The sequence below is a fragment of the Tyto alba genome, unplaced genomic scaffold (genome assembly GCF_018691265.1).
Source record: "Tyto alba isolate M040663 unplaced genomic scaffold, T.alba_DEE_v4.0 Super-Scaffold_40, whole genome shotgun sequence".
NCBI classification, from domain to species: domain Eukaryota; kingdom Metazoa; phylum Chordata; class Aves; order Strigiformes; family Tytonidae; genus Tyto; species Tyto alba.
In genome coordinates this window covers 23697874-23710229 of record NW_024881316.1, presented here as the reverse complement: position 1 = coordinate 23710229, position 12356 = coordinate 23697874, and the positions used below count along the sequence as shown (strand labels likewise).

General features: G+C 39.0%; 1 protein-coding gene across 1 annotated transcript in view; it reads right to left on the bottom strand.

Annotated features, from left to right (window-relative positions):
* DST (dystonin) overlaps positions 1 to 12356 on the bottom strand; it is a 308093-nt gene that overhangs the window by 82711 nt on the left and 213026 nt on the right. Inside the window, 9 exon segments of the mRNA XM_042803120.1 lie at positions 1154 to 1283; positions 3129 to 3364; positions 4357 to 4419; positions 6975 to 7101; positions 7364 to 7520; positions 8041 to 8207; positions 8405 to 8722; positions 8998 to 9206; positions 11141 to 11264. Of these exon segments, the coding sequence (XP_042659054.1) occupies positions 1154 to 1283; positions 3129 to 3364; positions 4357 to 4419; positions 6975 to 7101; positions 7364 to 7520; positions 8041 to 8207; positions 8405 to 8722; positions 8998 to 9206; positions 11141 to 11264 (1531 nt within the window).

Here is a 12356-nt window from a genome sequence, read left to right as displayed (position 1 = left end):
AGCCCTAATTTAAGCTTCTACTCTGAACAACCCTTTGAAGGAGCACACCTCTTTCAAATGTCTGTATTAGGAGGCTGTGGAGATTCACTGCCTCATTTAGACATCTAAACCAGGTACTGAATGACAGGCAATGAGAATACTCCTACACACAGATATTTCAAAACTGCTTTGTGAGCTTAGGTTCACACCTAGGCCAATCTGTGGTCTCTTCCACTTGAATCACGTGGCTTCCAGAGCTGCTGTTGAGTCTTATGGTCTTGTAACTTCCCCCTTCACTCTGTCAGTGCTTGCTCAGTCAGCTCTGATATTTTGCTAACTCTCCTCATCCCTGAATTTCATCCCTGTTTATTCAGTATCTTTTGCCACTTCACTGTCTTTGACCTATGGTGATTCTGTATTAATTCCCTTTCAACACCACTCAAGTTCTGTTGTAGACCTTACCTGATACTTAAACTTTTCAGAGTTTCACTTACAAACAGGACAGATTGGAAAAAATGTCAGCTTTAAAATTACTGTTGGTGTAGCTATAGAAATGCCTATCAGTACAAAACAAGATTGACCTATGATTTATTTAAATTATAACAAACCCAAGATGAATTTTTAAAAGCTGATGACAATTATGCACTCCAGAATCTCAAAATCTATTGTCCAAACATGTCATTTCCCATTTCTTTGGCAAAATTTATGGATTCAGCTTTAGAAAATGGCAAAAAGCCACCTAAACCACAAAATGACAAAAGCCACTAGTGCATGGGAAGAAAGCATGCAGAAGAGCATTACCAACAACTCAAACTGTTCTTTGCATGAAATTAACTTAATTTGTTATATTTTGTAAAAACAACAACATATGTATCTGAAGCAGTAACTGACCAGTCAGGTTTCAGCTGCACACTGTTTGAAAAAGATAAAGCCCTCTCAAACAGGGAGTCAAACTATAGCCTCTCTCAATTTCACTGATATAAATTCTAAGCCCATGGACATCAGTGGAATTACTCCATATCTATAATCTTGTAAAGGGACTTATTTCCACAGAATTCAAGGGTTAGAAGGGAGCAAGATATTAAAAATACTAGTGATTTGTAATACATTAAAAAATTCATAATAAAACAACTTCCAAATCAGTCTGAGCTATAAAACAGCTTTACTAAAGTACCTATTTTATCCAACATCTGTCTCCACTTGGGTGCCTCAGGAGAGTCAGGGTTCTTCTCCAACAGCTCTGTCACTTTGTCCTTTAGTTCCTGCACTTTATTCGCACTTTGCTTTAATTCAGTTTCAAAAACCTGCAAATTCAAGTGATAAAATAAATAAATAAGAGACTAAAGAAGAATGGTAAAGTCCATAATACTGAGATGCCAAGCATGAAGATAAACAATAAATATCTAACACATATACTACTTTTCTGTTATGAATCTCAAAAGACTTTATAATGGCAGATGTTGCTGGTCATTTTTTTTTTTGGAAGAGAGAACCTGACAGATTTAAACTGTATTAATAATAAGAATAATTATTGTTTGATTTGAACAAGTGACAGGACTAGAAAAATTCAGATAAATAAGATCGACTAGGTCCCATCATAATCACATGTACTTGGAGCCTGTTCTTGTACAGAAGGCAAACTGACTAATGCACAGTGGAGTTCACAGCAGAAATAACCCTGCTAGCACCAACAGAGAGGATTGTGGTGTGGCCTCATTTACCTCAATGGAAGCCCTGCTATTACAGACAGACTGCTTATAGATCATCTAGAACTATAGTCTAAAGAGCACCACAGCTTAAAAGGTAGACCTAGCAGGAGACCGACATGCCCCAGCAATTCCTAGTTCAGGCTGTTCTTGCAGACAGAAGTGAAAAGTCCTTCTATGCCTGGCAAACGGCTTTTATATGAGTATTCTTAAGTAAAAAAGCTTGCCCCATGGAGCTGCATTTTAATTGTCCAAAATCCACTAAAATAAACATCGAACAAACTGCTTGTTTTAGAACTTTTAGTGAAAGGTCCAACTGCATGAGGATGACTCTTGCCTGAGCACTTGCTCACTTTTCCAGCTATCTGTGAATACTCTTCTAGTACTACATCAGGGGTGAGATGGTCATGTTAGCTTTGCACATTCTCTGTTAAAAAATAAGGAGCTAGTTTTCTTCCACATTTAGTCTGAGTTCTAGGACTGAATGTTATCTGAGTCTGAGGAAAGTCGGTAGCTGTTCAAGTTAATTTTTAAGGGTGACCTGCCAAATAGAAAAGAAGAACCTCAGTTGTATCAAATTCTGTCCCTGTTTATCTACAATCACAGGCAGGGAAAGAATTTTCCCTATCCATTACATTTCCCTTTATAGATGAACCTTTACGTGTGTAAATACTGTCCCTTCATTGCCAGAGAAGCATACATCTCCAATGCTGAAACAGGATAGAAGCTTATTGCTGATTCAGTGGTTTTCTCATTGTCGTGGTTTGAGCCTGGTTGGCAGCCAACCACCATGCAGCCACTCTCCCGCCCTTCTCTTCTGCAATTTTTAAACCCACGATCCTGCCTTTCCCCCAGCCTCACAGGGGGCCGCCCCTATAGCCCCCTCTCCTGCCACCAAAAAAACCCCACCATTCACTCAACCCAGGACATTCATAGCAATCAAAAATTGGGGAGGAGGCTGTTGTGCAGCTATATAGCTTAACGAGCATGACATGGCTGCTGTAGAGAAACGCTGCCTTGGAACAGACGTAAGCCACTGCAGCTGCAGAGAACAGGATGTCTGTGGAGTGTCAGTGAACCAGCAGCTGCAGAAACAGCTTTTGGATAGATACAGCCCTTCAGAACTTACAAGCAATCCACTAAGTATCTCAAAACCACTAAGGAGGTCAAAAAAGTTTATTGCATAATCAATACAGCCCCACCTATTTAAACTGGCCACCAAAAATTACTATTTTCTGACCTGCACAACTCCTTCTCTCTGACACAGTGCTCCTTTTATTCCACTAACACAGTTTGCCAGATTTGCTCTAAGACTGACTGGCATGCTTACTAGGATCATTTAAATACTCTCTGCAACATTAAGCTAGGCTGAGATATCAGTTTTTCAAATAGAATTCGCCCAGTAACTGTAAGAAAGAATATTTTCTTGAAGGCACAAAGTACCTTATGTTGCTCAACTTGGGCTTTAACTGCTTCACTATCAGTGGGAGCAGCTTCCCAATCTGATGCAGTTTTGTCCATTTTTTGCAACCACTGCATCATCGAGGTTGATTCTTCCTGAATATTTTGCATTTTTGAAAGCATACTTTCTAGTTCTGAAATCTTTTCCTTCAATAAAACTCCTAAATCTTCATAGCTGTGATTTACATCAGACATGGCTTGTTGAACAGTTGTCAGTTCTGTAAAAGAAGAGATGCATAGGGTCTGTTAGGGGTTACAAGTCCTTCAAGCAATACTTAGATTTCAAGAACTTCTAAACAGTACTCGGAGTTACAGCAGCTATTAGGACCCCAAATAAGAAGTCACTGAATGAGTTAGGGTTATTTCCAGTTCACTCTAAGTGTGGTAACACTACATCCAAATGACCTAATGTAAGTTCCTATTTGCAAGAGCTTCTAATTTCACAGAAGTCACTAATACACACAGTGACACAAATACCTTTCAATCTTTCAACCCATTGTTACTCTAGTATTTTAAGCAACAATTCCATGACAAAAAGTTGAACATACTGGACTACAGTTCAGTTAGTTACACGACAGCCTAGCATTACTGCAATAATATTTTGCTCACATCTATGTACCATTATAAATGTGTTTTATCACTGAAAGAGCACAGCAGGCAGACTGTGTACTAAGTAGACTATAGTTTAGGAGAACGAACACTGCAGACTTGGGACACGGTACGTGGCTATCCATAAGCACATATTAAGTGCCTATGTAAGTTCCTTTGTTTCTGTAAGGGGGTTGGTCACATACAGTGATACAAATGTATGTAAAATGGGTGTATGTATACATATGTTTGTGTATATGTGGTGATCACTGGTGGGTGGTAAAAAGCTTCAAACCACACACATATGTATTAGAATATTCTCAAGTCATGTGTTATGTTAAAATAGCTATCCCTGTATATATTTATGAAAGTACATACTGATTCAGAAAACACAGCCAGATTTGATCTGTTTTCAAAGAAAATACTGAAGGTAGGTATTTTTACAATTAATCTAAGTATCATATCCTAGTCAATATAGTTGCCTTATGTGATGGTGATGTAAAATTTCAGCCTAGTAGTGACTGCTACAAGCAGATTTATGTACAACATTTAAAAAATACTTACATATCTAACAATAATTGGCAAGTACATTTCTTTATCACATCCTGACATTTCTACTGACCTTTATTTTTCAGGAAATACTGAGTTCCTGGAGCTCCTCCTTCACCATTTAACATTGTGCCACCTGTGGATCAAGAGAGATGAAGTCCCATGCTTATCTGGGCCTTTTCCCATGAAAAACCCAACACTGCATTTCCTCTTCAAAACAGCATGATACACAGCTCTCATTAGAACATTAAAGAAATATCTGAAAGCTAACCTTGCAAAAGAAAATATTTTATTTAAACTTTAAATATTTTAAGGTTGTTTTATGGCTCAAGATATTCCAGCCAGCCAGTACCATAAGTGGTACCACAGATGCACAGCATATGCACAGCAGGTAGGTGTGCACATGAATGCACATATAAGTATGCACATATGCACGATGCATAAGCAGTCCTACTGCTCACAATACTATGCTGAATAATCACTATAGTGGACAAAGGTCTGTGCCCTTGCTGTGAGGCCTACTCCCATCCATACAGCTAACATCACTTCCTTATTCTCCTCAAAAGGAACCTGTTTTCTTCTGCCTACTGAGAATATGGTTTTACCCAGCCATGTCTGGGTATGGCCTGGGAGAGGGCTAGCTGGCAAACGCTGAGACTCTGAGGAGAGCACAAAACATTAAACAGCAGAGAAGCCCAGAGTGGTCATTGCAGACACAACGAATGGCCCTGCTTACTCAGGACACCTTTACCCACCAGGGAAGTGGTTGAGTCACCATCCCTTAAAGTATTTAAAAGACATATAGACATGGCACTTAGGGACATGGTTTAGTGGTGGACATGGCAGTGTTAGGTTAATGGTTCAACTAGATCTTAAGAGAGCCATTTAGTTTGGAAAGACTATGGTTTAGCAGCACTGTACCTCAAGAGCACAAAAAGCTCTTGATACCAGGCGGACAAATCCTTCCCTGTCTTGTCATGAGCAAGATTTGAGCATATGCTTCATGACAGGGATTGCAATATGGAGTCCTTACTGTTATACATGAAGTCCTTACTGTCACTCAGAGCCAGTTGCTCACCTGGGCAGCCCTACTAATTAAACAAAAATCCAAAGCCTCTGGAACCAGAACTACATGAACTTTGTAAAGAGCTGGGATACATGGTCAAGCCATAGAGAACTGTAAGGAGAATCACTTCCCACTCTCCTGCACACATGTATTCCCATATGAGCAATTAACAGTGAAAGATTAACAGTTGCCATCTACCCCACAGTACCAGCTGGACAGTGAGGACCACATTAGCGGCAGCTGGAGGATGGCAAGAAAAAACAAACCCAATAAGAGAAGCCACAGGCCCCAGCCAGAGCCTTGTAAATCTTCATGCTCTATTAGCTAGCCTCTAGTATTTATAACTGTGATTAAGTGATACACAGTACAGCTCTTGTCTAGAAGGGTGAATAGTCTGGAGGATTACATCTACTCTTATATTCTAGTTATTAAATTATTTTTCTATCTGGATGCATAGGAGTAGAGAAAAGAGCCCAAATATCCCATATAAGGTTCCAAAATGTTCTTTGAAAGATTTTTATTTAAAATTCAAACAAGAATGTAACCAGAAACAGCTACTACAAAGAGATGTGAGAAAGAAAGTGTTCTACTCTTGCCAAAAAGGTATCCTCTGGCAGTCCCCATCCTCCCAGTCGTTTGCATATGACCAATGAAAGCCAAACCACTTGAATTTATTTCCAGACCTAGTCAGTTCATGAATTGACTGAAAATGTGCTTATGGCCATTAAAACACCCTAAGTAACACATGCCTTGAACTATGGCTTGAATGATACTTAGTAGAATTACTGGTTTCTGTAAAACAAATTAACATTTATACACTAGAGTACAGAAAACCACGGAAATAGATTTTCTGCCTTTAAAATCAGATTACCAGTAAAAAGGATTTAGCTGAAGCTCCAGACTGGAAGCACATTTTGGCCTAGGAAAGTAATGCTGGGATATGGAGCTGAATCCCTTCTGTGCTGTTGTTTCAACTAAAATATTGACTAGCATTAATTATGCTATCATATCAGGATGAGTAGATTCGCCTATGCTCATTTTAGATAAACCATGTCCTCATCACCCTTCTAATAAAAACTCCATGACTCTGCAGATCTTTGTCTGTTTGCCTAGCATCACACAGAATAGCCTTGTGGCCATTAAAGGGGTATCTCAGTGGCAGCACAGGTGTGCAGCTACATCAGTGTTTGCAAAAGCAGGGTTTGGAGTAGTCCTACTTGCAGATTTTGTGGATATGTGAAGCACTGAACACCAATCAGAATAAGTCAGTTTCTCATAATCAGAAGCTTTGTGGGGTGAGGTGAAGGCAACTGTGATACTGTTCATTTTGTTCATTATCTGGGAATTACATACTGAAGTAACAGCTTTAGGACCTGTTAATCATTTACATCAAAGCACTTTTATGCTATTTTGGCAGTGCAAAGGAATCAGAATGTGTACTGAATTACTACATCAGTTAGTTTAAATGAGAGTCACAGCAAACAAAGGTGAGAACAGACATGGCTGTCTTCTCACAAGCCATAATATTCAGAAAATTAATCCAAGGGTGAAATATTTTAATTTTTGTTTTAAAGATTTAAAAAAATCCTGAAATGTTAGGCTTACCTGTTTACACAAATGCGTACCTGATTTTGCAACTGCTCTCAGTTTGGCAGGAGAAGTCACAGCAGTAATCAGATTACATAACAATGTTCCTCTGCTATTCATTTCCTGCAGTTCAGGTGCTTTTAATGTCCATTCATCTTTTAAATTCTGGTTAAGACAGACAGTCATTTGTTCATTACAAAACTGATTTGACTTAAAAGATTTAGTGTAGGGAAAGGAACAACCTTGCTACCTGGGAATCCCTGCAGTATATCCAAACATGCAAAGGAAATAGGAATGTAAACACAGGCTGCAAACTCCCTAATCCCAATTACTGTGGCTGTTTACACCTTAAGTCTGTACTTCTATGTTACTATTAGATGCCCTATTTCCTTCAGCCAAATTTCACTTCTCCTCTACAATGTCTTACCAATGTATCTTCCAAAGGTTTCTTTAACTCCTCTGTATTCAGAGAGGGCTGTGCTGCTGGAATTCTTTCTGTTGTCTCTTTTATCCATTTCTTTAATGAGTCTACAAGAAGCTCAAAAGTATCCATTTGTTTCTGACAAGATGATACATCCTGTTCTCTAGACAATTAAAGACAATTAAAGGAATGTCAGTATTCCTTCTGGTAATTAAACCAACAGATATTATCAATCTGATACTGCTAATCCTAAATTCAAAGAGCCACAAAAGCAGAATGTGAAAAATCTAGTCTTGCTGTACAGGTATCTTATACAGAAGCTCTAATAATTTCTCCAGTTTTCCTTTGCAGCCTGACTCCAAATGGTACTCTAAAGCAATTTGCACAAGCAGCAATTTATGTTCTATCAGAAAAAGGGAGAAGTAGGGTTTTCTTAGAACTGACATGACTCCTGTGAATGTCGCGAAATTTGAGAAGTCACTTGTCTTTACAGCCCACATTAGAGCTCTTGAACCAGACAGACTGAGCATGGAGGCATTTCCAAGTAGAAACATTTTGTTTAAATGAACAAACCTCTCCACTCTGTGGTTAACTGCAATCTCTTGAGACTGCATGTAAAAGGACAGCACTCATCACAACATTCACATTAGCCAAAGCGGAAACACTTTAATTATTTGACTTACTTTTCCTTTACAGTCTCCTCTACCTCTCTGAATTTCTTTGACAAAGCATTTACTTTTTCTAATACCAATGCTTTATCGCCAGGAAGAGCATGGAATGAAAGTTCTTCAAGAAGCTGCTGCAAAACTTCCAGATCCTTCTTATGTTGTGCCAATTCTACACTAGCTTCCTGCAAAATAGGATTACATTCTTCATATTAGACTTTACAATCACTTGTTCAAAATTAAATTCTTTATTTTATCTAACCAATCAAAGTTGGGACACAAGCATGCCTTCTTTATTGTTCAATCACTTCAATAGTTTAGACTAGAATAGTCTAAACAATTAAAGAAATGCACAATATATACAAATGCAATGGTACATTACCTGCATATATTGAGATACTTCACTAACATCCTTCCTTGGTGCCTCTGTCTCACTGAGTGACTGGTTTTTCTCATCTAGAAATGACCGAAGTTTTTCTGACAGACCTTCAAATAACTCCACTTTAGCCTTCAACTCCTCCATTTTCATAAGCTTCTCTTTATGCTTGTTACTTGCTTCAGAAAACCGTCCTGCAAGTTCACTCATTTTAGCCTGCAGTGTGGATGCAGTGGATGGATCTGCTGTTTCCGTGAACTTCTTCACTTTTTCATTCATAGTGTTTATACTGCTTTGGCGGCCCGCAATGTCTTGTTCTAGCATCTGAAACAAGCAAGAACTACCCTGTATTGCTTATAACTAAATTTTAAGAAGTAAAACTAGTCTACCATATGAAGCAACAAATCAGTACAGCCAGACAATCAGCGTAGATCTATCTATTTCAGCTACAAAAATCCTTACGTGCAGTTTCACTTCATGCAACAGTCCTCTTTATTAAGTATTTTGAATCCATTAAAGGTGCCAAACTAAGATTTTAATTCTTTCTTGAAATCTGAATTATCAAACAAATGCTTCTTCTTTCAGAGAACACTACTTACAATGCTTTTACTAATAATATCCTGAATTGCAGCAGAATTCAAAGGCACTTGATCTTGTTCTTCAAGACTCTTTTCAACTCCTTCCATCCAATCCATCATTTCATCCAAACCATCCTGCACGCTTAGGGATCGTGTCAGAGTTATCTGGAGCTTCTCATTCCTCTCATTTACAGACTTCGATAAATTATCATACCTCTCCACAATATCATCTGATAAAGAGAAAATACATTTCATTTTTTTCCTTTAGCCAAACTAAGCTTTTAACTCATTTTACCAGTTCTTACCAGATGAGTCAAAATTTGCCTATATCAGAATGAAGCAAAAGCATCAGTTTTGTTCAGTAAAAACACACAAGCAAAGATCAGACTCTTCAAATAGAGCAAAGAAGGCCACAGGACAAGGGAAATGAGGGAGCAGCTTACAGCTGTACTGCCTGGCTTTTAGAAGTTGGTTCCCATGCAGCTCCAGCTTATGACAGCTGTTGACTGTTCCCAAGAAATAAAATAGCAGAATATTAAGACAGCTCTTCTACAATTATGTCTCTTATGTTATTGTTAGAGCTGAAAGGTTCTTCCACATGGTTCTTTATGAGACATCCAACACTTTCAGGATAAGCTTCTGAAAGTTACGAGTTCCATGTACCTCCCATGGAGCTTCATCACCATCTCCTAAGAGGCAAGCCCACAGTGGTTTTATTTTGATGCTCTGCAAGGTCCTTATGGAATTCCAGTAAGAGACAGCTGTGTGATACACATAGAGAGTCTTCAAACTTCAGACTGTGATGAATGTCATGCTGTGATACTTCTCACAACTGACAGGAAAGACTACTGAATGTAGGTGGTAAGGTTTTGGTAGTGGAAAGGTTTTGGGCCTCTGTGAGGAGAAGCCGGGGCTGCTCCATGGAAGACACAATGGTTCCAGCCAGCTCCAACTGACCCACCACAGGGTGCAGCTGAGCTGCTCAGCCAGGCTGGTGGTGCCTCTGGGAAAATGTATTTAAGAAAGGGGAAAATGCTGCTTGGGATAGAGAAGTGAGTGAAAAGAAAGTGTGACAAACAGCCCTGTAGACATCAAGGTCAGACAAGAAAGGTGAGGAAGAGGTGCTCGAAGTACTGGAGCAGAGATTTCCCTGAAGCCCATGGAGTATCATGCTGGAGCAGATAACCACACTGCAGCACATGGAGGACCCCATGCTGGAGGAGGTGGATATTTCCTGAAGGAACTGCAGCCTGTAGAGAGCCCACACTGGACCAAGATTATCTTGAAAGATTTCAGCCCATACTGGAGTAGAAGAAAAGTGCGAGGAAGAAGCAGTAGCAGAGAGGAACCATTATGGACTGACAACAACCACCCATTCCCCATCTGCCCTGCACTGTTTGGCAGGGAGGAGGTGCAAGTAGTTGGGAACAAGGTAGTGATGGTGAGCCTGGAAAAATGAGTGGGGTGGGAGGAAGGTGTTACTCTAACTTGTCTCTGTTTCTTACTATTGAAACCTATTTTATCTGGGAATAAATTAAATTTCATTTTCCCCAAATCAAGTCTGTTTTTCCCATGACAGTAATTGGTAAGTGATCTCCCTGTCTTTATCTTGACCCATAGGCTTTGCCATCTTATTTTCTAGCCCCATTCTGTTGGGCAAGGGGATTGAGAGAGCAGCTGGGTGGGCAACTGACAGTCATCCAAGGTCAACCTCATTGCATACACTTTCTTGAAGTCAGAAGGAAATAATTCCTTGGCTAATCAAACTTCAAATAATTGCTTGGAAACAGATAGTTGGAGTCATGTTCCTTAAACCTGAACATGCTCCTTCCCACTGGAGAATTTATGATCCTTAGCAAATCTCTACCTCTCTTTGGCATGTTCATTTGTAAAATAGGAATTAAATATGATCCCCATACCTGGAAAAAAAAAAAAAAAAAAAGTCAAAAATAAAATGACAGCTTTTAAGCGAAAAGCATATGGAAAAATCAATGTAGGAGACAGACCAACAGTGAAGTTATTGTGTTGTAATAGCTTATGACTCAGCAAAACATGGACTTGAACAGTGACACAAGAATGTGGAAACTCTGTATTCTGTCTCTTCCAGTATCTGCATGCAGACACAAGTGATAAAAAGAGGTATTAATAAAAGTAAACATTTTACCCAGTGTTTTCTGAATCTCTTCTTTGTCTGGTGTCAACTCTCCCCTTGTATCCAGTAACACTTCAGCAGCTTTTTTCAGTTTTTCTACAGCAATTTGGTGGTTAGACACTTGTCCCTGAAGAACCTGTAAAATTCCACAATTTTCAGTTATACTTTTCAACACAGCTAATGGTTACGTATGCAAGCCTTGAGATGTGGCATACAACCTAAAATTAGTGCTGGGAATAAACCAGTTCAATTTGCTGAGTTAAGAAATACTTAAGAAAAATCTACACCAGTGGCTATGACTGCTCTTGACCTTCTGGCCCTTGTTTTAGATTATTCACCATGATTTTTATCTTCTGTTTTACAATACTTCTCTCACTCAGCTGATTTCTTGCATGTAACTTCAAAATGCATTTTTTGATTAATCGTTTTTAAAGACCACTTGTACAGACTCATATACTATCCAAAAGAAAACTAAACATATTTTTCAAATCAGCATCAAAGAACAGTTTGGGGGAAAACCACACAGTCATCAGCAATAGTTCCACATTCACCATCAGTTGTGTCGACAAAGGATTAGGCTGGTATCATAGTGTAAGGAGGAATAGCTTGAAACAAGATGACTGCCTTCACAGTTTAGGAACATCCTGGAGCCAATGTCACTGAATTTTGCCTAGGTTTGTCTATCTAACCAAGTAACACAGGTTTAGAGACTACCCCAGCTATGACTTGCTCCAGAGTCAACAATGACAGGAAGGTTGAATCAACTTCTGAAAGTGGCTTTCTCTCTCCAGTGTATAGAAGTGTATAGAAGGGTGAACAGTCTTTAAATTATTTCAGGCCTCTCTGCTAGTGTATATAATGTATCTTTGTTCTGATTCACTTGAACTTTATACAAATCAAAAATAAAGGTACTTCTCATTTATATTTTGATATACACTAACTCAATGAACATATGACTCAAAAGGTAATCCTATCTGCCCTGCCAGGACAAAGAATTCATGCCAGTGCATTCAGCACTGGTATCCAGAGCACAGCAGTATGCCAGAACATAGTACATCTTTCTGACCCACTTGACACAATAAAGCTCAGATAGACCTGAGGAGGAATTTTCCTTACACTAGAGAAACATACAGTACTTGGGGAGGGAAAGAAAAAAAGATGTACCACAAAACCTTGTATGCTGACAGAAAGCAAGAAAACTGATGCCAGAGGCACTGAAAAATATTCT